We start from the raw sequence: 22191 nt of genomic DNA, 5'->3' as shown, positions 1-22191 counted from the left end.
TCAAATGTTATAACTTCAATTCATGTTACAACCAAAATTAACGTCACAATCCTCTTTTAAGTTTATATTTATTGTACTGTATTATTATGTTAATTAGTGATATAAACATGAAATAATTGTCAAATAACTCCTACGCCAAGCTCAAGAGCTAGCACTCTTCATTGGAGTAGAAATTCAATAACTTATGTTTTTCACTATTACCTATGATTATCTAATTTTATATACAATGTAACAATGTTATAAGTTAAACAATAAAAAAAAAATAAAAAAAAAATTATTGATGATAAATTTGAGAAATATAAGTGTATTGTTCTAATTTATTTTATCCCTTTAATTATTGGGAGACCAAATTTGGCCCCAAACATCATACGAATTTTTGTTCCTGATATTTAAAGGGGTAATAGGTAATACCAACACGTATTTTCAAAATATACTGCACATTTGCGAATATATTGATAGTGGAGGCATTTAGGTAGGTACAGTCGACTTTTAAAAAACCGATTTGGATGTGACGATTAACGGCCATAAGGAGCAAATTTAGTAGTTTAACTTGTATATTATTGATATGATGTTATCAATATTTATATACGGAATAAATATCGGTCCTACCCGAACTTTATTTGGCGAGGTTGGTATAGTTGTTAACTACAGTTCCTGGGTAAGAAGGTTCAATCCTCAGCCCAAACAAAAAAAAGAAGTTTTAACCAGTGGAATGCGAAACTGGAGAACATGCAAGCATTCTAATATGATCCTTATTAAAATAATTTGCTATGCGATTTTGACCTTAATGTATGTAATCGAAAGATGTATGAAAATCAAAATCAGCATCGTTTTGGCTAATAAAACGTTAGGTTCCACTAATATTTTTCTGTTTTATGCTCCGGCATTCAATAGGTTAAAAGAAATTTTAAAATAATTGATGTATCATAGTACATAAAATAAAAAATAGTTTCATTTTTTTTTCTCATTCATGTACATTATTTTCCACTTTTTGTAAATTTTTTTTATATCTTGCTCTTTCTGAAAAGTTTTTAAAAACTCTAAACTAAAACTTATTTTCCTAGATTTCTGCACATTTTTTTACACAAGCCCTAAAAATAGTGTAACACAATAAATTACTACATACATTAAAAAAAAACTTTATACCAATTATTTTCATATTACGATTAATAAATGATAATTAAAAAACGAATGAAAGTGAACGGTGAGCCAGATGAGGTTAAGAACTTCTAGCATATATTTTATATTTGTTCATTTTCACAAATAAATAAATAGATCACATCTGTATTAAATTCTTGCTACAACTTTTGATTTAAAAAAAAAACAGTTAGAGTATTTTTACCTCAAATCCAAAAATTAAGATTTTTTTCCCCTTTTGGGTCTGGTTCCCCTGCTGCAATCAATTTTTATGAATTCAAACTTTTCAATTCTGAATGGCGGTTTTACACCATGGCGATACTGAGAGTATCTTCCACTCCGAAACGTGCTGCAAATATAATATTTATTATCTTAAATTAATAAGTTAAGAAATATAAAAAAAAAAAAAATTAAAATTTTCTTGGGCCCGCCGACTTTTTTTAGCATAAACACCTAGGTACCTAATTAAGAATATAATTTGTTACTGGCTAGTGACACCAACTGTCAGCGCCTGGTTTGCGAGCAATAAAATTTTTAAAAAGTCATCTGTCATTATTCCGCGAATGACGTTTAGTTCCGTCGCCCAGTTTACTGTTGTTCATGTGCGTTGTGTAAGATAATACGATACACTTTAGGTATCCGATATGTCGTTTTACTGAATCGATGACGACATCTTTCTCTAACATATGGAAAAGTTATTAAATGAGTTGACATTTTAATTATCGTAGTTGGTTTTATTAATCTTTGTTTGTGGAAATGGGGGCTTCTGGTACAACCAGGTTTCGCGTGATAGTTTTATTATTGTTGGTTCTAATCGTTTGGCAAGCTTATAAATTATATCCACGCGACCCATCGGCGGGAGAAAATGTATGTATGGTTTATTCTTTAAATAGTTCGTATTTGAGCTACCCTCGTTTCTAAATGTTAATTTTTCTTTTCAGGGCGAAATGTCTCAACAAGCTTTGCTGCCGGAAAAGATTGTAGAGGTTTCAGTGTTTTATGAAGCTCTGTGTCCCGACTCCAGACATTTTTTTGTACATCATTTGGATACAACTTTTAAGAAATTGAAAGATAATATATCCTTGAAGTTAATTCCATATGGAAAGGCAAAGGTATGGTACATTTTGTTTTAAAATTATTTGAATATTTCACACATATGTTATTACGGTCAAATGCGGTTACCGAATACCTGTGGATTTGATGGATTGTTTTGGTGGATTTTTGAATAATTTAGTAATCAAGATTCTGGAAAGATGAATGATTTTTTCATACTGTATATGTATATGAGTTGTGGAGATGCGTAGAGATGCTCTGGAAATTTCTGCTGGTTTTGACACATTCACAAAAAAGTTCTTGAAGTAAATTGAAAATGAATGTAATATTAATACTTATGTTTATTTATTAAATGGATAATGTATAAATATTTGGATATTTAGCATAAACGGTATTTTCTTTCATATTCGAGATGTTCCAAACAGTTTTACGTATTCAAGAAGTTCCAAACAGTTTTTCATATTCAAGGTGTTCCAAACAGTTTTTCATATTCAAGAAGTTCCAAACAGTTTTCACATTCAAGGTGTTCCAAACAGTTTTTCATATTCAAGGTGTTCCAAACGGTTTTCATATTCAAGGTGTTCCAAACAGTTTTTGTAACTATCTTCAGATTTGCACTAACTCCATGACTCATATATTTTTCCTCAGGCCTGTGCCATATTTGATACAAGGTCGAAATATTTCCTCTTTGCAATGTGGACATAAAAAATTACGTTTTTTGTAACTAAAATTACTGATATTTATATAAAGCGTGTTGTTTTCTCTTTCTAACATCATTTAGGTCATATTTCTCACCATGACAGTAAGGGAGGTACAACGATTTCTATGAGGCCATATGAGTTGTTCCCAAAAGTGAACAAATTAGCCGAAGGGTTAAATAATTATGAAAAGAATTTATACAATTCTTATTATTATTATTATTATAAGTTTGGCAAGACCACAAAATTATCAGTTTAATCGCCTGGGAGGCCTGGCGGAATAAAATTATATAAATAATGGTCGGTAATGACGATCGGTCGGTGGCTGAGTTGACATCGCATTTGGGTCTCACCCAGGCATAGTGTGTTCAATTCCTCAACTGACTAAGTCCTCCATCACAACACAAGCAACATTTTCAGCTTACTGTGGTGGTAGTAGTAGGAGATTTTAAAATATTGTCAGGTTATTCGTAACCTGGAAATGTTTGTCTTACTATAAAAAAAAGTTTAAACTTTTACAAACATTCATATAATGGATGCACATTGCCTATATACTGAATCAAGGTTACTCCACAATACAGTATTTCTTCTGAGAGGCATTGCCAATGGTAGATTAGTTATGCATCTGGTAGTAATGAAACACCTGCACCTACATGTGTTGTAATATTATGAAAGTTAATTGTTTCTATATTCTCTGGTTTGTTTTTGTTTGGTTTATAAAACATTCTATTTATGACCTTAAGAAATTTAATAAAAGCAATACATTATTCATTCTTTTAAAAAATAATCAAATGCAATGGAAATATTGTAGGTACCGATATAATACATAAGTATTAACTTTTAAAAATTATGTAATTTATCAGATCAAGTTCACTCTACGTATTAGTATACAGGGTCACCACTATCCTCAATATACAGGAAAACCACAGAGAATTTTTATTATGGTGGGCACAACACATTAACCAAACTCTTTTCTTTACTATGTAGTAAAAATAATTGAGGAACTAAAGAAAAAACATTTTTTTATTTTCAAACTCTCGAATATCCTTTATGGATTGATGCTTTTTTAAATCTCAGAATTGCGTGAAATAACTTACCGGCAAATTAATTTCATACATTGGCGTTCTGAAAAGCAAAACATTACAATATAAGATTTTCCCACTTAATAAGTTTTTTATCTTCAATAAATTGACGTGACGGAAGTAATATTTGAAGCAAAACCGAAGTCAGCTCGTTTTCAGATCAAGCGATTAGTTTTATAATTTTTTGTTTCTCGTTCCGTCAGATCGGAGAAATGACCAACAGACTCGTAAATTACTCAAAATGAACATTTTTATTTTTTTAACATTAGTACCACACAGGAGGCTCTGAGAAATAATTCTCCTCCGGACCTATGTCATCTTTTGGAATCCTGTGTGGTGGGTAACATTTTTATATTACTCTTATGAGTTTTATAAATGTGAGTTAATGAAAATGTTTTTAAATAACAACTACAATCTCAAATTTTAAAGAGAATCTTGCTTGTATAATGGTGTATTGTATCGTAGGACTACTTCTGGGTAAGAGGGGACTGTGTGCGGGTGTTCCAAACTATTTTTAACCCCTATAAAAGATAGTAACTATAAGTGTATAGTATAAGTGTACAGATACATTTAAAATGATTTGCCTATACCTCTTGGAATTCCAACAGCCCCATAATATTCTTATGTAATGATGGGTAATTTTCATTTAAAAAATATGCTTTTATAAAGAAAACCCCCAACACCATTTAAAAGTGCCTAAAAAATAATTGTGATGGTGATCTGACCTCTGAAAACTTGGGATTATCAGATAATTTTGAGATCTGCTATTATGTGGCAACCCTATATTGCTGATTTTCACGAATAATTGTGTTATTTTTATCTTGTGTATTTCAGACATTCTACAATCCCAATGGAATGCTGGACTTTGAATGCCAGCACGGCCCCATCGAATGCCAGGCAAATAAGATACACGCTTGCGCTATTGATCTGATAGCCGAGGAGTCCGGCCAGTTGGAGATGACCAACTGTATGATTAAAGATAACATTGTTCCTGAACTCGCCCTCACCAAGGTAAGAGAATAATCTTGAATTAAATTATTTTCATGTACCTACATAATTAAACGATTTCACAGGTATTAACCAATTTGTAAATCAACTTAAACATGGTCGTAACTATTATCAGACAATTTTTATGGCTGTGTACTGTTTTGTAAGTAAACTTATGTTGTATTTTGCCACACTGATCTGAATTGCAACAATAATTTAACACTACTTTTGATTTAGTGTTGATTACGCCGGTAACCGTATAAATCATCACAATGATAATTCATCACATCTTTAAAAAGTTATATAATGGAAGTCATGGAAAGTGATCAAACAAAAACTTTATTAACTGGGTTATGTAGTTTAGGTTAGGTTAAAAAAATATTTTTTTCATCGTTTGTAATGACTTTATATTACTTTTTAAAAATATGTTGAATTGTCACTGTGTTGAGTTATCATGGAACCGATTACGCCACACCTAGAAAATTCCTTCACTACAACCAGTATCTTCGTATCTCCCTCCATTTCATTATGACCAAGGCTGCGGCGTGGCTTCTCACCCTCCAGTCACCTAAGTTTAGGTTTCTTCTATGGCTTGCAAACTTATTGTGCAGAATCCTCTTATTACATTCTAGTTACATGCCCCATGCAGTGGAGCCGTCCCAGTTTTATAAATCTTTGTACTAACAATTATTCAAATATTTGGTACAGCTCATGATTATACCTTGTTTTCCAACAAAAATTTTTTGCTGTAAAGATTCTTCTTAGAATCTATATCACAAAAAACTACACCCTAAACATATGAACTATGTTTGTTGTTGTTGTGGACTTTTGGAAATTGTGGATTTTGAACTCCATAGCTCTATGTAAATTCCCACAGTATATGTAAATGTGTAGTACCATCCATTTAATAATTATGTATTAAGTGCATCCGTAAATTTATGATTTGTTGCTCAATTGACACATAATGCGGACTACATATTTATGTGCATAATAAATAATTATCTTGCAGTAATTAACTAGTGGGTTAATGTGAAAATTACGATTCTTTATGCCGTTATTAACTTATCAGACAAAAATACATTGGTCTATAATTATAGTTTTAATTGCTATTTATTTTTAAGTGCTAGTTCCCTCTATGATTAATGGTTAGGTTAACAATTTATACCTAAATGTTATCACAGTTGTTTGCTGTAAAAATAATGTTAGGTGTGTCGGTGCATTTTCATGTAATTATTTTCTGCAAAAAATAATTTCCCCCAATAAAACAGTGAAACTCTCTTAATCCTTCATGCTAATTTGTTCGCTTTTGGGAACAGCTCTTACAGTCTTACAGAAATCCTTGTCTCCATTCTATAAAGTCTATCATGGTTAGAAATATGATCTTAACCAGTCATTACCAAAGTGGTCTATATCTATATTTCGACCTGCAGAGGATCCATGTCGATGAAAAAAAAATTGGGGGTGCGTGAGATGTAAATGAGGATCCACGAGAGTGATGTCAGTAGTAAAGCTTTGCGCTCATACACTCGATTATTAATTCCCTAGCCACCCCCCTCTCACTGATATGAAAATATTGAAGGGAATTATTCTTTTCGAAATTCCCTAGCCATACCATCACTGGGATCTACCCAAAACACAGACAATCGACATAGAAACAGAAAACACACCTTTATATTCAAATCTAGAAGTTAACGAGAAAAGAATTAAAATGTACCATCTCTATGAAACAAAAAGTTTTGACTGCAATTTGAAAAGAAACGAATTTTTTACGAATTATTTTTATATTAAAGCAAACAAAAAGTGAGGTGACGATAATGTTTATTTTATTAAAACACAAATAACTTTGTTTACATCACTTTATTATATACAACCTCTACATGTTTCATGAACGAAGTTCACCTCATCAGGAATAAGTATACACTGAAGTCAAAAATTAAATATAGATTACAATTGGAAAGAAGAAGTGGAAGGAGGGGGGAGAGGTAAGAGTGGGCGGAGTTTATCAGAATTAAAAATTACAATATCGTTAGATGGGAAAGACCAGTTTAGTGGGAAAATATTTCAAAGAGGGTTTTACAAATTTTTTTTGCTTATTAATTAAATCTGCTTTTATATTATCATGTTTTCTAATTTCTAAATTATTTATTTGCAGTGCTTTATATTCTGTGTGCAGTATTTTAAGACCTGAATTTTTATCAAAAGTGTAATCGTTATTCAAAAGATGATTTGCAAACTCAGATTCACCATTTCCATTTAGAGCTCTGAGATGTTCTTTAGTTCTGATTTCAAAGTTTCTATTGGTTCTACCTATGTAAAAGAAATTGCAATCATTGCAATTGAGTTTATAAACTCCTGATTTTTTGTTTGATTATCGCTGTCTTTATTATTAAGAATATATTTCTTCATTTTGTCATTAGTGTAAAACGTCGGTTGAATAGTACCAGGATTGTTTTTATTACCAGGAATATTTTTATCATTCCTGGTACTATTTAACTGGCGTTTTACACTAATAACAAAATGAAGAAATATATTCTTAGTAAAAAAAATAGCAATAATCCAACAAAAAAATCGGGAGTTTATAAACTGAATTGCAATGATTGATAATTTAAGGTATATAAAAAAACACATGTATATTCAAATGCAAAGTTGTGTCAAAATTTCAAAGCAATCGGTGAAGAACTTTTGGAGATTTAAGATTTTTACCAAACGAACATTTGCATTTTTATTTATACAGAAGATTATTTAAAGTTATTAAAACGCAATATTTTCATTTTCCAGTTACTAAAATAATTGTTCCTCGTTGTAATTGAACTCATTCAAAGTGTTTTTAAAATAATCTGTGCACATTGAATGTCCACCATATGTGGATATTTACCATAATTTGTGTAAAGATTAATTTGCATTTGGTTATTACTTATTACAATTATATGTAACTACCTCTCTGATAACTTTTTAAAATACATCTATTTGAATTACTATTTTTTTTCGTGAATGAATGAATGCCAATTTTGTAAGTGGAAATTAACCCACTTCCCGACATCCGATCGAGCTGAAACTCGACAAATAAACTCGTCACACGTGGACATGTACCTTATATGTATAACATATATCTCCGAAATTCAATGACATTACAACAGTCAATATATGAAACAATCTTCGGTCCTACTCAATCGGGATTTGACTTAGTTTTTAGCGCAGTTGACTCCAGTCCATGGGGAGGATGGATCAATCCTCAGTCAAACCAAAAAAATAAGTTTTAAAAGACATTTTAAAAGTTCTCAACAGTTTGCAGCCATATTCCTGGGGTGGAAGATTCAATCCTCAAAAGAATTTAAAAATTAAATATGTACATATTTTTTTTAATTCATCTATTAATAAAAATAGATGTATTATAGTAAAATAAAATTGGTTGATTTTTGATAGTTAAAAGATTTTTTACTATTTGGATTCTTGATTCAATATGTTGGCTGTCAGCTAGTTGACATATCTGTTTGTTGTACCTACACGCTTTGTTGGTGTGATGTTAATAAATATATACCATATTTGTTTCAGTGTGGATCGTTATTGTCAGTAGACATAGGGCCAATAAGTGAATGTGCCAAAAGTGCCCACGGGTCGCAGCTTCTCAAGACGCACGGAGAATCCACCGGCATTGTCAAGCCCACCTTCATCCCCACCATCCTCCTCGATGGCTCCAAAGAAAACCAGGGTGGAATATTGAAAAATTTCATTTTAGAAGTTTGCAAACTTTTCAAAGACTTTAACACACCTGCCGGCTGTGCGTAATATTAGCTGTTAAATAAGATAAGAAGTGCGTACAGATGGCTGCGAAATATTATTAATATTCATGTTGACAAGGCTCCAAAAATAAATAGCAAAACTACACTCTGTTCACTGAGAATGTAGATTAAATATATATTATTCAAAATACTAATTTCGGTTGTGACTCTGTCTGTAACTGCACTGAACTTTTTCTTTGAATTTATGTTTCATTTTTAAAATTGGAAGTGTTTGTTTGTAGAATTTTAGACAAGAGACAAAATAATCAACCCACAATATAATATTTTTGACAGAAAATTATTTTAATTGCCATTTTCAAAATAGGAACTGATTTGTCGAGAATTCAAACTAAATGACATATAACACCGAAAACTACTGAATCCAGTCCCCGCGCATTGCTACTCATGTGATAATAGTGGTATTAGTGATAACACGCTTCAACAAGATATTATTAGGTACGCAAAGTGCTTCTATAGCTATCCCGTGATTTTTCATAGGTCTGCGCTAGTAAATTTCATAAAAGTATGGAATAAAACGTAACTTTAACTAATGTACTTTTAATTATTTTTTTCTAAATACGTATGATTTATTTTGCGTAAGTGTTTGGTGCTTACAATTTTTATTTATTAAGTCCATTAATCTCGTAATAAATATAATTTGAGTAGGATTTAACCAGTGGACTGCCGATGTAGAAAATGTGAGCATTCTAATATGATCCTTGTTTGAATAATTAGCGATGCGATTTTGACCTTAATGCTTCGAAAAATGTATGAAAAACAAAATCAACATCGTTTGGGTTAAAAAAACTTTCGGTTCCACTTTTGATTTTAATGAATGGTGCTTAAAATTATTTTCTCTTTTATGCTCTATCCTAAAATAACCAAAAATGATTAATCAAAAGTGTTGAATTAATTTAAATTAGGTTATTAAGCCAAGGCACTTCTGATTTATTATTCTTGTCGGACAAAGCATAGTTTGCATTATAAATAATAAAAGTTTGAGGCTGTTTTTGGAGCAGTGGCAATGTGTAGTTATATTATTTTCTCTTATGAATATATTAAATATGAGCTCATTTTCACAAAATTGCATGTCTTAATTGTAATTCCAATACACACATTCAGTATTCCATTGTACACATTCAAAAATTGTTCTATGCAAATAACTTGAGTGTAAGTGAATCATTAACTTCCACTCAACTGATACATGCATATTACTTGCTGCATTTATACAGGGTGTTAAAAGGACGTACTTGACTTACTTTATCCGGTGATTCCGGACATTATTTGGAGTTGGCCGGTAACATTTTTTTTCAAAATCAAAAAAAATAAATTCTTCTACCTGTTGTCAATCAGCCAAGTATCCAACTCCTCACACCCACCCTAACTATTAAATACCTGATTTTTAATGTTTTTAGTCGAAATAAATCAGAAATGTCACAGGAGCCCAATATTAAATTAATATTTTTTACTGCAAATAATGTCAAGAATCACTGGTTAAAAGTAAGTCTCTGTACGTCCCGTAACATTCCGTATGAAGATCAAATAGTAAAAACACAAAATATGTTTGAATCATTTTGTAAAAATAGATTAAAAACACATCTAACTGTAGTTTAAAAAAAAAAAAAATACTCTATTTTTTTACCTAAAACTATGAAATAATATTTGTAGCCACTTCCAAAAAAATGTACATAATTTAAAATAAACTACTACATACTGTGTGATTTTCCTTTTTTATTGAAGATGTTCAACTTTGTGTTGAACGGAGCATACTAAAAGATTTACATAGCCGTTAAATTAAAAATAGTCTTTATTACGTGCCTACTTTGCATAAAAGATGGCTGTGAATAAAAACTCCTCTGTATTTTTCACATTACCATGTTTTTATAATGTAGCAAGTTGTTTAAATTTGGTCACAAAAACCTGTCTGTGGATAATTAGTCACTAAATGTAACAAAACCTGGCAACATGGTTTAGCGTACTAATCTGCCTTACACAATAATATTTTAATAAACTTTGCTCAATAATATATTATAATTTATTAATTTTATGTGCAATATAATTTGTTTTGTGGTGACTAGAGATCATTTAACCCTTAGCACTCGAGTGCTGCCATAAAAGCGGCATGCCTGGTTTGCCGTATTGCTCAAGTGCCGCCGCTATGGCGGCAAGAAAATAAAGTCTTATTCCTCAATATTATGTTATTTTTTTTAGTTTTCAATATAATTTAATTTTATAAGTTACGGAATTTGATTGAGAAACAAGTGATAAGTCATTAAAATCTAATATATCGTTTTAGTATCAGTCTGCACATATATATATTTGTAAAAGAATTACTTGTGTATAAAGTATTCACGCACACTCTTATGCATAAGTCAACGTGTGTACCATCCCGCTTGAATCATTTTTGTAATTCTATATGCAGCATTTTACTGCCGTGAAAAGGTGGTGCATGTAGACGCGCTTCGTTAATTTCATTTGCCGTATTGATTCTGCTGTCAGTAGTCGGTTATTCTCTGTTAGCGCAAGCAAATTATTGGTCCATCAATTACATAGTAGGAGATTATCGAGAAGGCACTCGATTTGGACGACGCTCTGCTACTCTCCCTGCAGAAGACCGACTTATAAATAAATTGCACATTCTACATTCTGGAATTAAAAAGGACTGTGCAGTATGTTCCAATAGAAAAATTCAGGGTGGAAGAAAAGAAACACGATTGTATTGCGAAACCTGCAAAAGTAAACCTGGACCTTACATTGGAGATTGTTATGTAAAATATCATACAATGAAATACTTCAAATAATCAATTATTGTGTTCATTTTATATCTTACATGCCTGTTTTACTAAAAAATAATAAAACAAAAAAGTATTTTTATAAATTGTTGTATTTCATTTCAAATGATTTATTTTTCTTAAAAAATGCTTCGATTTTGCGGTATGCACATACCAAAAATCTTTCGAGTGCAAAGGGTTAAATAAGTTTATGAATGTTTCTTGTGGTTGATTCATTAAAATTATATCAATTAAACTCATCTTAATGTTTTTAATTGGTTTGTTGTTTTATGACACTGTGACAGAAATGATACATAATTTTTATATGAGTTTATTAAATTTTTCTAAAAAAACTCTTTTTTTACGTAATTCGTTGTAACATATTATTTTAACCAAATAAATTTTAGATATTGTTATGTAATGATAAAATTGTTAAATTAACACATTCTTTCATTCACTGTCAAGAACGATTTAACAGTTAATAGTTTTTTTGTTCAAAGTTATTTTGTTCCATATAACTGGAAAATCATATATGTATTATTGTAATTAGGTAAAATTTTATTGTTAATTTATAACCAAGAGGATATGAAATTTTTTGTAATCTGTTCTCAAAAATATGATATTTCATGTTTACATGTACATATTTTTAACAATTATTGTGCACAACTTAATAAAAAAATAAAACAACAATTATGAATGTTTTTAGAGTTTGTAAGCAATACAGTTAAATAATGTTTCCACAAAAATCATTAATTGTAAAATAACACATTTGCTAGAAACGTGTGGTGACTATTTAACATTTTTCCAGAATTACATAACCGTTTTCGGTTGGTATTTTTTATTCCAAATTTTTGTAAAGTCACGGCACGCCACTGATACTTACGCATTTAAACTAGGCCATACTTAAGTTTAATTTAGTTGATGTCTTGTTATGTCTAGTGTAGACATGACAAATTATTTATGGTTTTATTTTACATTGGATTTATTTATTTAGACCTTAAAATCACAAGTCCACTGATTGCCGTGTAAATAATTATACAGGCAAGAAGAATGTAACTACTGTGCAGCTTTTATTGTTTGTTTTGTTGATGTGATACCACACAACAGCCCAAATTCTCAGAGCCAGTGAGACTATGGCACCAAGAAAAGATGGTTTTTGGCTGTTCAAATTTGATCATTTACTCAGCATTATGATTCTAAAAAAGGGTGGTGATACTGAGAGTATCTTCCACTCTAGAATAAAAAGCAAATAAAATTTCATTATTTTAAAATACTCTTTAAACTTAGCCAAGTTTGAATCTGTGAACTCGGGCCCTTAGTAAAAAGTCTCACAGCTCGGCTTATCAAATGAAATAAGTTATTGTCCACTAATTTCTGAAAACTTAGGTAAATTTTAATGATGTACGAATGAACTTAAAGACTTACGCACTGTAAATTAAGTTTATATATTACATTTATCGATAATGTAGTTAGATTCCAGGAATGTTGTGAAATTTATCCACTCGAGCTATGGGGATTTCCGGGTATTCAGTTTTCGATTCGTCCATTCGATTTAATTAATATCATACCTCCAAATATTAATACACAAAAGTATGAACTGTTTACTGCGGTTTAAAGCCAATGAATCCATCTAGATTTCAACGTTATCATCCCATAGTTTTCGGTTTTTAGAAAATATCTAAAAAATTGTTAAATTTATAATTTGTTTTGATTCACAAAAATCACCTACCTAAATTTGGGTATCGCTCGAGTGGTTGAGATTGTTGTCATGTTCAAGTCATTATTGGGTATGTGTGAAAATTGGTGAATAGGTTTTTTATATTGTCATATTAATAAATCACTTTTTGGTTCGACATACATAAAATGATGACAAACTTTGTTTAAAATAACTTTATTATGATATACTATATAGTCGTTGTTTCAAGGAATAATTTTTTAGTTTAAGGAAACTGTTTTACAATGTTATCCTTTTTGTTATTTTCACCATTGTGTGTATTTTTCTTATAGCTACATAATTATGTATACTAAGGTAAACATTGAATAATAATCAATAAATTGTGTGATATTGTTCCCTGTTAGAACAGATCTCCAGCGACCTTGTTAGTTGAACAATATAATAATAACACAACCAAACAAATGTATTATAAATAAATAAAAAGTCAAAGTAGGTGGCATTGTGTATTATAATAAAGTGCTTTTTTAACACAGAATGTTTTCTTTTTATGTATTTTATTAAATTTTCAAATAGTATTTCGAGTGCTAGAAAATTGATTCATTGTGATTGATGCGTAAAACATTCCATAGCTTATTTATTTCTTATTAACATTTTATTTTTTAATAAATAAACAAATTAAAACTACTGAATCTTTTCATTTGAAAGTATGTTCAAATCAATCAATGCCAAGGAGACATAAGTTTTTCATTCCCATAACTTGTCATTCACCCTTGGCAAGCTAATGTTCGTCAAAATGACGAGCACCAAATGCAAATCTACCTGTATCTTTCGAATGCTCCTAACCGAGATTATAGCTGTGAAGTGTCAACTTAGTGGCTGCCAGACTCGTGCCCATGGCGGTTGTGTTTAGTCAATTGGTTTTTTTGTTTTTGATGTACCTACTGACGACTCGTCATTTTGTCAAATTTTTAGTTCAACAGTTTTGTTCTTCTTGCGCCGAAAAATATAAGTACATAATACGATTATATCAAAGAATTTTCTTTTTCATACTTATAGTTCTGAATGTAGTGTAGAAAGGTGAAATTTACGTCAAAAAAGTAGTGCCATTTTAGATATGTGATTTAGTACTTCTTAACACCTCAGGCTAATTTGTTCAGTTTTGCGAACTAACAGCTATTACCCGTAGGAGTCAATTGGTTCACTTTTGGGAATGGCTCATATGGTCACAAAAAAATCATTGTCAACCTTACTGTCATAGTGAGTAATATAATCCAAACAGTGTTAGAAAGAGAAAACACTACACTTTATATTCAAATCTAGAAGTAAACTACAGGAGAATTAAAATATGCACCTCTATGAAATCAAAGGTTCCGACCGCAATTTGAGAAAAATTTATGAAACTTTGTGAATTTTTTTTATATCACAAAAAGGAAAGGTGACAGTAATGTTTATAATACATTTGTCTAATAAAATGTGTGTTTTTTTCTGACAATAAAATTTGAAAGATTATTTTATTACTTTTCAAAAACAGTTTGTTTCCAGATACTTTAAGAAATATTCCATATATTTGGATTTTATTGCAAAGCGAAAAACACTTGAATTCTCCGCCTTCTGACAGCACCTTCAGGTAAAATTCAAAAGAATAGCCTCAGCAAAAATAATAGTCAATATGCCAGAGGCCTGTGGGGTTAAAACATGAATAAAGATAATACATTTATTTCATTACGTTGTTTAAATTATAACATCATTATTCAATATTTTACTTCATAAAATAAAATCTAATTAAAAAATAGGACTTCAAAAAAGTCGAAAGAGGTGACGTTAGCTATCCAGGGTTACAGGAGAAGTGGAAGCCCAAGAAGTGTTTTGAACAATGTATAAGAATGTCACGGATGAGCAGTGGCTACTTGTACTCACAAAAATGGGTAGTGCGCTAGGAATATTGCCGATGATAATGGAATGATCGGTATGTAAACTGTAAACTAAGGTGGCGCCATCACACCGAAGAGTTTAAGAGGCATTGGCGAGTGTCGTTCGTATTTCGGAGAAATTTCAATACTGTGTTCGACATCCACTCTCTCTGCGTACATAATTGATGATACCGGGTGACGTTTCTCGATGAGTGATATGGATTTCGTGCGCACCATGTGATACAAAGAACAAAAATTCAAGCCGGTTGAATTTAACTTATTACTCTTCTTTGTTTTTATTTTCGATGATATTATTATCGGTTGATAATTATTATTTTTAGATTGACTGAAATTTTGGGCGTGCGTTGCTCTGACGCTCCTTAGAGCGAGCCGCCACTGCGGATGAGTAACTTTCATCAGTGGACAGGTGTGGAGGAGCCGTACTGGTTGTATAAGGACAAGGAGAAGTTTGGCAGGATGGTAGTCAACATTCTTCAAGGAATAAGGCACAATGAAGAATAAGGAATATACGATTTATTAAATATTGTACATAATTCAGATGCTGTATTAATCAATCTAAAAGTTGCAAGGCAGCAAATCTACTGACCACGTAGAAGCCAGCCTTAACTTGTCTGCCACCGAAGAATCTACCGTTCAAATCCACAACAGCTTTGATAGCGCTCTCGATTCTTTTGAACTCCACAAATATCCTGACGCCCTCGTCAGAAGGAGCCCCCGGAATCTCAAATATAATAACTTTGATGACGTCGCCGTATTTGGTGTTGCATTCGTCTTTCACCTCAGGTTCTAGTTCTTCGTCTACATCGCCCGGCCCGACCATGTTCTGGAAATAAACAAACAAAAGCTAGTCCACATGGCCAAGGACCGGGAAAACACGGTATTTTTCTGTACCAATAAATTATCTTCTTATTTAGTTAATGAGTTCATCTCATTTTGTACAATGGTGTAGTTATTAACAAAAGACAGTTACATAATATATCTCTTGCACAATCATTTTTTGACATTTTCATTGTATTATAGAGATAATAATGTCTTATCAACAGAGTGATAAGAAAAAAAATACATCCTCTTACTGCCTGAAAATGTGAGTTACTACTAAAAAGGTTGTCACAGAAAACATATTCGTCAATTCCAGGATTTACACAGCAGTAAATCAAACACGTCTAAGGAAATAATATTACAATTATTTAAAATCTATAAAATTTAACTACATAATTTCATTTGTCTGTGATGTGGTTTAGTTATTCATACAGGAAATTATTTCTGCGTGAAAATTGGCTCAATAGACTCAAATTTGTTTAGAATTTAAGTGTCATTTTTAAAATTGGAAGTGATTGTTTGAACAATTCAGACAAGCGGTAAAGTACCTACCTACAATATAATATTTTCAACAGAGAATTCATTTAATTGTCATTTTTAAGATTGGAACTAATTTGTCGAGAATTCAGACTACCCCATGATTTTTCATAGGTCTGCACTGGCAATATCATTAACGGCTTTTCAACAAATCTACTTGCACCAAAACAATAAGAATTTTTCTAAAAAAAAGACAATAAAACAAATAATATATAAAATACCAACCCGAAGTAAAACAACTTTGCTGGGACTTTTCATTATCTCTGTGATGGTGGGTTCTTGTTTCTGCACGGGAGATGAAGTTGCTTCATTGTTTGGAGGAGAATCTAGAAACAATCAACCATTTTTATAACAATTAACCTCCAAATCATTTTTATTGGTTTCAATCGGAAAGTAGGTAATATAATATCATCTTGACCCTTAAAGGCTCACATACCCCTGCAAGCGCTGAAAACTGAGTAAATTTGAAAAATTATTACAAAGATATAAGTTGGTTCATACATCTTAATTGATTGTGAAAAAAATACAGGTTGATGAAATTTTGAACATTTGACTTCAAACGAGAGGAAGGTCACTGTCTACATTACATTTCGAAAACTCGTAAAGCCCGGGCAACGCCGGGGTCTTCAGCTCTAGTAAATATACAGGGTGTCCGGAAACTCGTAGTACAAGCGGGAAACTGGTGAATCTACATCACATTTGGAGTCGATTTTGTAGTATATTTTTTTTATTTGAGCTTTCGTTATCGAGTAAATCGAGTTTGAAGTTGATTTTTTTTTTTTTTTTTTTTAATCAAATTCTTATAAATTATTACTGAAGATCAAAGTACCCAACTAATTAAAACTATTTGAAAGTAAAACAAATGAAGAAACTCGGATTTGAAGCATTATTTTGAAATCACCCTTCATTTAACCCGGTGTAATCATAAAATATTTCTGCTCTGCAGGGTTAAAACATCTGTTATTCAACCCTAAACACCAGAAAAAACTTTAACCCTAAAATAGCCGAAAAATATTTTTTTTTGTTTTTTTTTTTTTTGATTATACTCAAATCAAAAAACTTTATGTTTTTTGGGTTCCCCATGTGGTGTAGATTCTCCAGTTTCCCGCTTGTACTACGAGTTTCCGGACACCGTGTATAAAGAGTATCTGTGGTGTCGTGGCTTTGTTTTTTATCAAAATCTACAGTTTAATTCAGAGATGAAATTTTGCACACTTCAAAACAAGATGAAGGCGACTGTTTACATGAGATAATTCAGTCGATGCCGGGGACTTCAGCTAGTAAAGGGTTTTTCAATAAGAGGTGTTATTTTGAATAGCCAGCTATTTCGGTAGATGTTACTTTTGACAAGTAGAAACTACGCCATTAATAAAAATGGAACGATACACGCTTCAATAACGCATTGAAATTATTAAAATTCACTATAAAAATGGTGAAAGAGACGGATCGTAAAACTCGAACATTTTTGGGTGGTCGTGAAGCACCTTATCGGACCGCAATACAGAAATTGGTGGAAAAATTCGAGCTGTTGGGACAACTTAGTGATGTGAAAAATAAAACCCGTGCACGTTGCTCAAGAACAGCCGGGAATATTGCTGCTGTAGCCGAAAGTGTTGAAGAAAACCCAGGTTTGTCCATTCCTCGTCGTTCTTTGGAATTAGGCATTCCACAAATGTAATTACACTTTCTTATTGGAAAACCCTGTATATAAAATATAAATTAATGCAGGGTCAAAATAGAATGTAACATGTACATAATAAAAAAAGGAATGTATGATAACCTGGTTGTGGGATAATGGCTAAGCCTGCGACTGGAGGTAACATAACGCTGCTATCCTTCTCGTGTATGATGCGGCCGCCGCGCTTTGAAGTTTTCTCCACTTGGAGGGCGATGGACATTCCTTGCTCTTTCTTGCCCAGGCCTTGTCCTTCCTACAATGCAATAAATAATGGAAATAATGCAATAAATAATCAGTCACTAAAATTCAGTAAATAATTCTTAGACTCACCTTAAAGCCATATTTAGCCATTATCTTGGCGGCAACGGAGCTGGCCCCATAGCCTCCGACATTATAGCTAGCCTTGTCGGTCCCCGCGGGGGCGCCGGGCGGAGGCGAAGGGGGCCCTGCCTCCTGCATCAGCGAGGGCGGGGGCGCGATAGCTGCCCCACCCGTCCGAACGGGGGCGGGACGTTCCTTTTCATCATCTGATGTGCGCTGGAACTAATTACAATAATAATTATCCGTGGTTAGAAAATAATAATTCTACTAATTTCTAAATCACCATGACTCTCAAAGAAAACTTGGTCAATGAACTTCACATTTTGTACAGAAAATTTCCGGGAAATTAAAATTAAGATGATTGTATTACCATTAATTTCTCGCTCGGTTCTTCTTCAACAAATCTTGACTTTCGCTTTTTGTGTTGTTGTGTGCTGTTGCGGCGTTCTCTGTCATCAAATTTTCTGTCATTGTCTCGATCTCGCTGGTCTCGTAATTCTGACAAAATTAAGCAAAAAATGTGTATTAAGACTCTAGCATTTCAATTTACCTACACTGTTGCTCTTTTTAATTTTGTGCCTACATAAAAAATCAACTCGTAAAACAAAAAGTTTTTTAATATAATACATTTATTTTCAATTTTCGACTTAGTTGCGCCATCTCTTGGGCCAGCATTATCATCGACAACGAGTCTATCTGCTGGGTTTCAGGCTCGATGTTTCGAGTTCGATGGCTGCATCTTGGATAAAATACAGACGAGATCAGATGGCATTGAAAACTCCAAACAAGGATTGCTACATCTTGGATGGAATACAGACGAGATCAGATGGCATTGAAAACTCCAAAGAAGGATGGCTACATCTTGGATGGAATACAGACGAGATCAGGTGGAATTCAAAACTCCCAAGAAGGATGGCTGCATCTTGGATAGAATACAGACGAGATCAGTAGGTCTGGTAGGACTACTAACAGGACACTGCCGTCTCAGGAGACACATGCAGATATTAGGAGTGGAAAACACCAATAGATAGCAGGAAATGTGAAGAGGATGAAGAGACTCCAATTCACCTATGGTGCCAATGTCCTGCCCTGGTGGGAACTAGGCTCAGATACCTGGGGAGATATACAGTAGAGCCAGAAGACATACCCAATGAGAACCCTGGTGAACTTTATTAAAGGGACTGGGTTGTTGTTAAAGGATTGAGGTAAAATGGGAGATAGCACAATGGACTATGGCCTAAGTGCTCACGGGAACAATGTGTAAACCATAAAAAAAAAAAAAATGGCATTGGATAGAATACAGACGAATCAGAACTCCCAAGAAGAAGGATATTTTGGATAACTTAGATTTCAGAGTTCAAATCGAAGAACATCTAATCCACAATTGTTCGCAAGTATCTGATCCAAACTCTAATTTCGAATGTGAGCCTGTACATGCACCAAAGCGTTCCAAGGCTGCTTTCCACACCCACCAGATTTTTTTTTCTATTGCCAGGAAGAAACAAGGTACTTCACATGCCAATTTTCCTGCATCCACAAACCAAAAAAATCATTTTCGTTTCCCTGGGAGTAGCTCAAACGCAGCCCGTGTCCAGTGCTCAACATATAAAGTTTTCTAATGTTTGTAGGATAAAAAAATCGTTACCAAATGTATCATGAACTTTAAATAATTATGTTATACAATAGAATAAATAATTACAAGCTTTCTTTCATTAGACATTGTTTTGCTGGCCATTTGCGGATCCGTGATAAAACGTTATATGTTTCTCAATTTTAATAAAAAGTTTTGTTAAAAGTAATAGTAATATTCTTTTTTTTATATATGCTAGACACCCAACGTCTCCTACAAGAGACATGTCGTTTTGGAAAAACAATGCATAAAATTTTTATAAAATTAAATTTGACCGCCTCCGTGGTCGAGGGGAAGGCTCTCGACTCGCAAGCCGGAGGTTATGGGTTCAAATCCCGGTATGCGCAAGTCAATTTTATTTGATTAATTTGTTTTATTTCACAATTTACTGATATATAAATTTGAGGCAAGTTCCAGAGTGGAAGATACTCTGAGTATTGCCCTGGTGTAAGACCACCATTCACAATTGAAACATTGTTTGAAATGGCTTTGGCCATGTTTGGCGACCAGATCTGAATAGCCTGGTACTTCCCCACCTTCCTCTTGCCCATCTCCTTCCCATCCCCACTACCTTTAGCCTCACAACATACCCCAATTGGGGATGCCATAGTCTCACTGGCTCCAGACGGTTGAGAGCAGTTGGGACTCTTGTGCGGTTTCACATTAAAAAAATAATTATTTCTACAATTTTTTTGAAATACAAATTTACAAAAAAAAAGTTAAATTCGAAACACTTTTTCTCTGTTTTAATTTGTACCTTTGACGAATTTCTCATAATCATTAGGCCACATGGGGTCATACTCTCCGATGATCTCCCAATCATATTCCTTGGTGGACAGGGAAACAAACTGTCCCGCTTTTTGAGATTGTGGAATTATTGGAGCGTGAATGGGGTAGATGACCTCATCGTCATCCCTCTTAGATTTTAAATCAATTACCGGTGGTAGAACCTAAAAAAATTATCAAAAGTATTTAATATCTTACATAGTCCAGGCCTTAAGTGACAAAAAATTTTTAAAAATCATTTAAAGGTTCGAATATATCCAAAATCAATGTACCCTTACGTCAAACTTAAATTAAAGTAGAGGACAGAAAAAATATAATAAATACAATTATAAATAATTAAGAAAACATTCCAATATAGCTCATAAAGTTTATTGATAGTGGACAGGCGTTGGGACAAATAAAATTGGCTAAAAAGTAATGGCAATTTATTTTTTAAACATAAAATAGGTTAGGTTATATGAAAGATGGTTATACCTCGTTGTAATTTAGGCTCAAGTGTTTTCGGTTTTTTAACAATTTCACATAATAAGTGTTTTCAGTTTTGATGTGCATATTTACAAAAAGTATATTATACCAGCTTGATAAAAATATACCTGAATAGCTTTTCTAATGGAATCTCTCTTTGGTTGTGTCGTGGTAGCCTTCTTTAGTTTCAGCTGTGACTGTAAGAGCTTAATTCCTGATGACCAGGCTGCCACTTTCTCCGTATTCTTTCCTTTCATGCCATCAAAATCATCGTATAAAGACATTTCGAGGGCTGCTTATTATCTGCAAACAAACAAAAAAATTGTATTGCGAAGATTTTTTAATAAGAAGAGAGATGCATTTAGAACTATTAGACCGCCGTAATACCTTTATTATTATCTCAAATTTCAAATCTCCATCGAAAATTAAATTATCTCCACGGTAATTTCGCACGAAAACAAACCGACAGCTAACGCCATGAATAAAGAACGTAAAACTGGCAAAACGTCACTTTCAAAACATAGACAATATTTTGACAGCACTAGCACTAAACTTATTATAATGGGACTGGGACACGGTCAAGCGGCTTGATCGCAAGCACGTAGTTTATTGTCTATGGCACTTTGTGTCAAGCATTTTGACCGTGTACCGAAGCTGGCTTGCAAGCATTGCGCAATTCTACGTGCTTGCGGCGAGGCTGATGCGAATTTATATTTTTGTGGGAATAGACAAACGACAATAGACAAATAAATATCACGTATCATAAACAATGATATAAATTGAATAAAATTGTTATAAAATAGGTACTTAGTTATTGTTTTTGTGTTCAATTTGTAGAAATC

At 32.6% G+C, this 22191-nt stretch overlaps 2 protein-coding genes across 2 annotated transcripts; one reads left to right on the top strand and one right to left on the bottom strand.

The window, feature by feature from the left end:
• The first annotated feature begins 1711 nt into the window (after positions 1 to 1711).
• Positions 1712 to 13824, top strand: LOC149425352 (GILT-like protein 1). The gene is made up of 4 exons (XM_089651091.1): positions 1712 to 2004; positions 2079 to 2249; positions 4805 to 4981; positions 8510 to 13824. Exons 1-4 carry the CDS (start codon positions 1894 to 1896, stop codon positions 8741 to 8743), a joined length of 693 nt encoding a protein of 230 aa, XP_089507217.1. The 5' UTR covers positions 1712 to 1893; the 3' UTR covers positions 8744 to 13824.
• A 1782-nt stretch (positions 13825 to 15606) lies between these two features.
• Spf45 (splicing factor 45) lies at positions 15607 to 21888 on the bottom strand. Its single transcript, XM_089651090.1, has 8 exons — positions 21737 to 21888; positions 21478 to 21652; positions 20856 to 21048; positions 18839 to 18966; positions 18478 to 18690; positions 18250 to 18400; positions 16695 to 16795; positions 15607 to 15936 (listed from the first exon to the last, which is right to left on the bottom strand). The coding sequence occupies exons 2-8, from the start codon at positions 21631 to 21633 to the stop codon at positions 15664 to 15666; spliced, it is 1215 nt and encodes a 404-aa protein (XP_089507216.1). The 5' UTR covers positions 21634 to 21652; positions 21737 to 21888; the 3' UTR covers positions 15607 to 15663.
• Between the last annotated feature and the right edge of the window lie 303 nt (positions 21889 to 22191).

Source organism: Hesperophylax consimilis, chromosome 3, assembly GCF_061612785.1.
Source record: "Hesperophylax consimilis isolate HC1 chromosome 3, BYU_Hcon_1.0, whole genome shotgun sequence".
Classification (NCBI taxonomy): Eukaryota; Metazoa; Arthropoda; class Insecta; order Trichoptera; family Limnephilidae; genus Hesperophylax; species Hesperophylax consimilis.
This window is presented reverse-complemented; position numbering and strand designations above follow the sequence as displayed.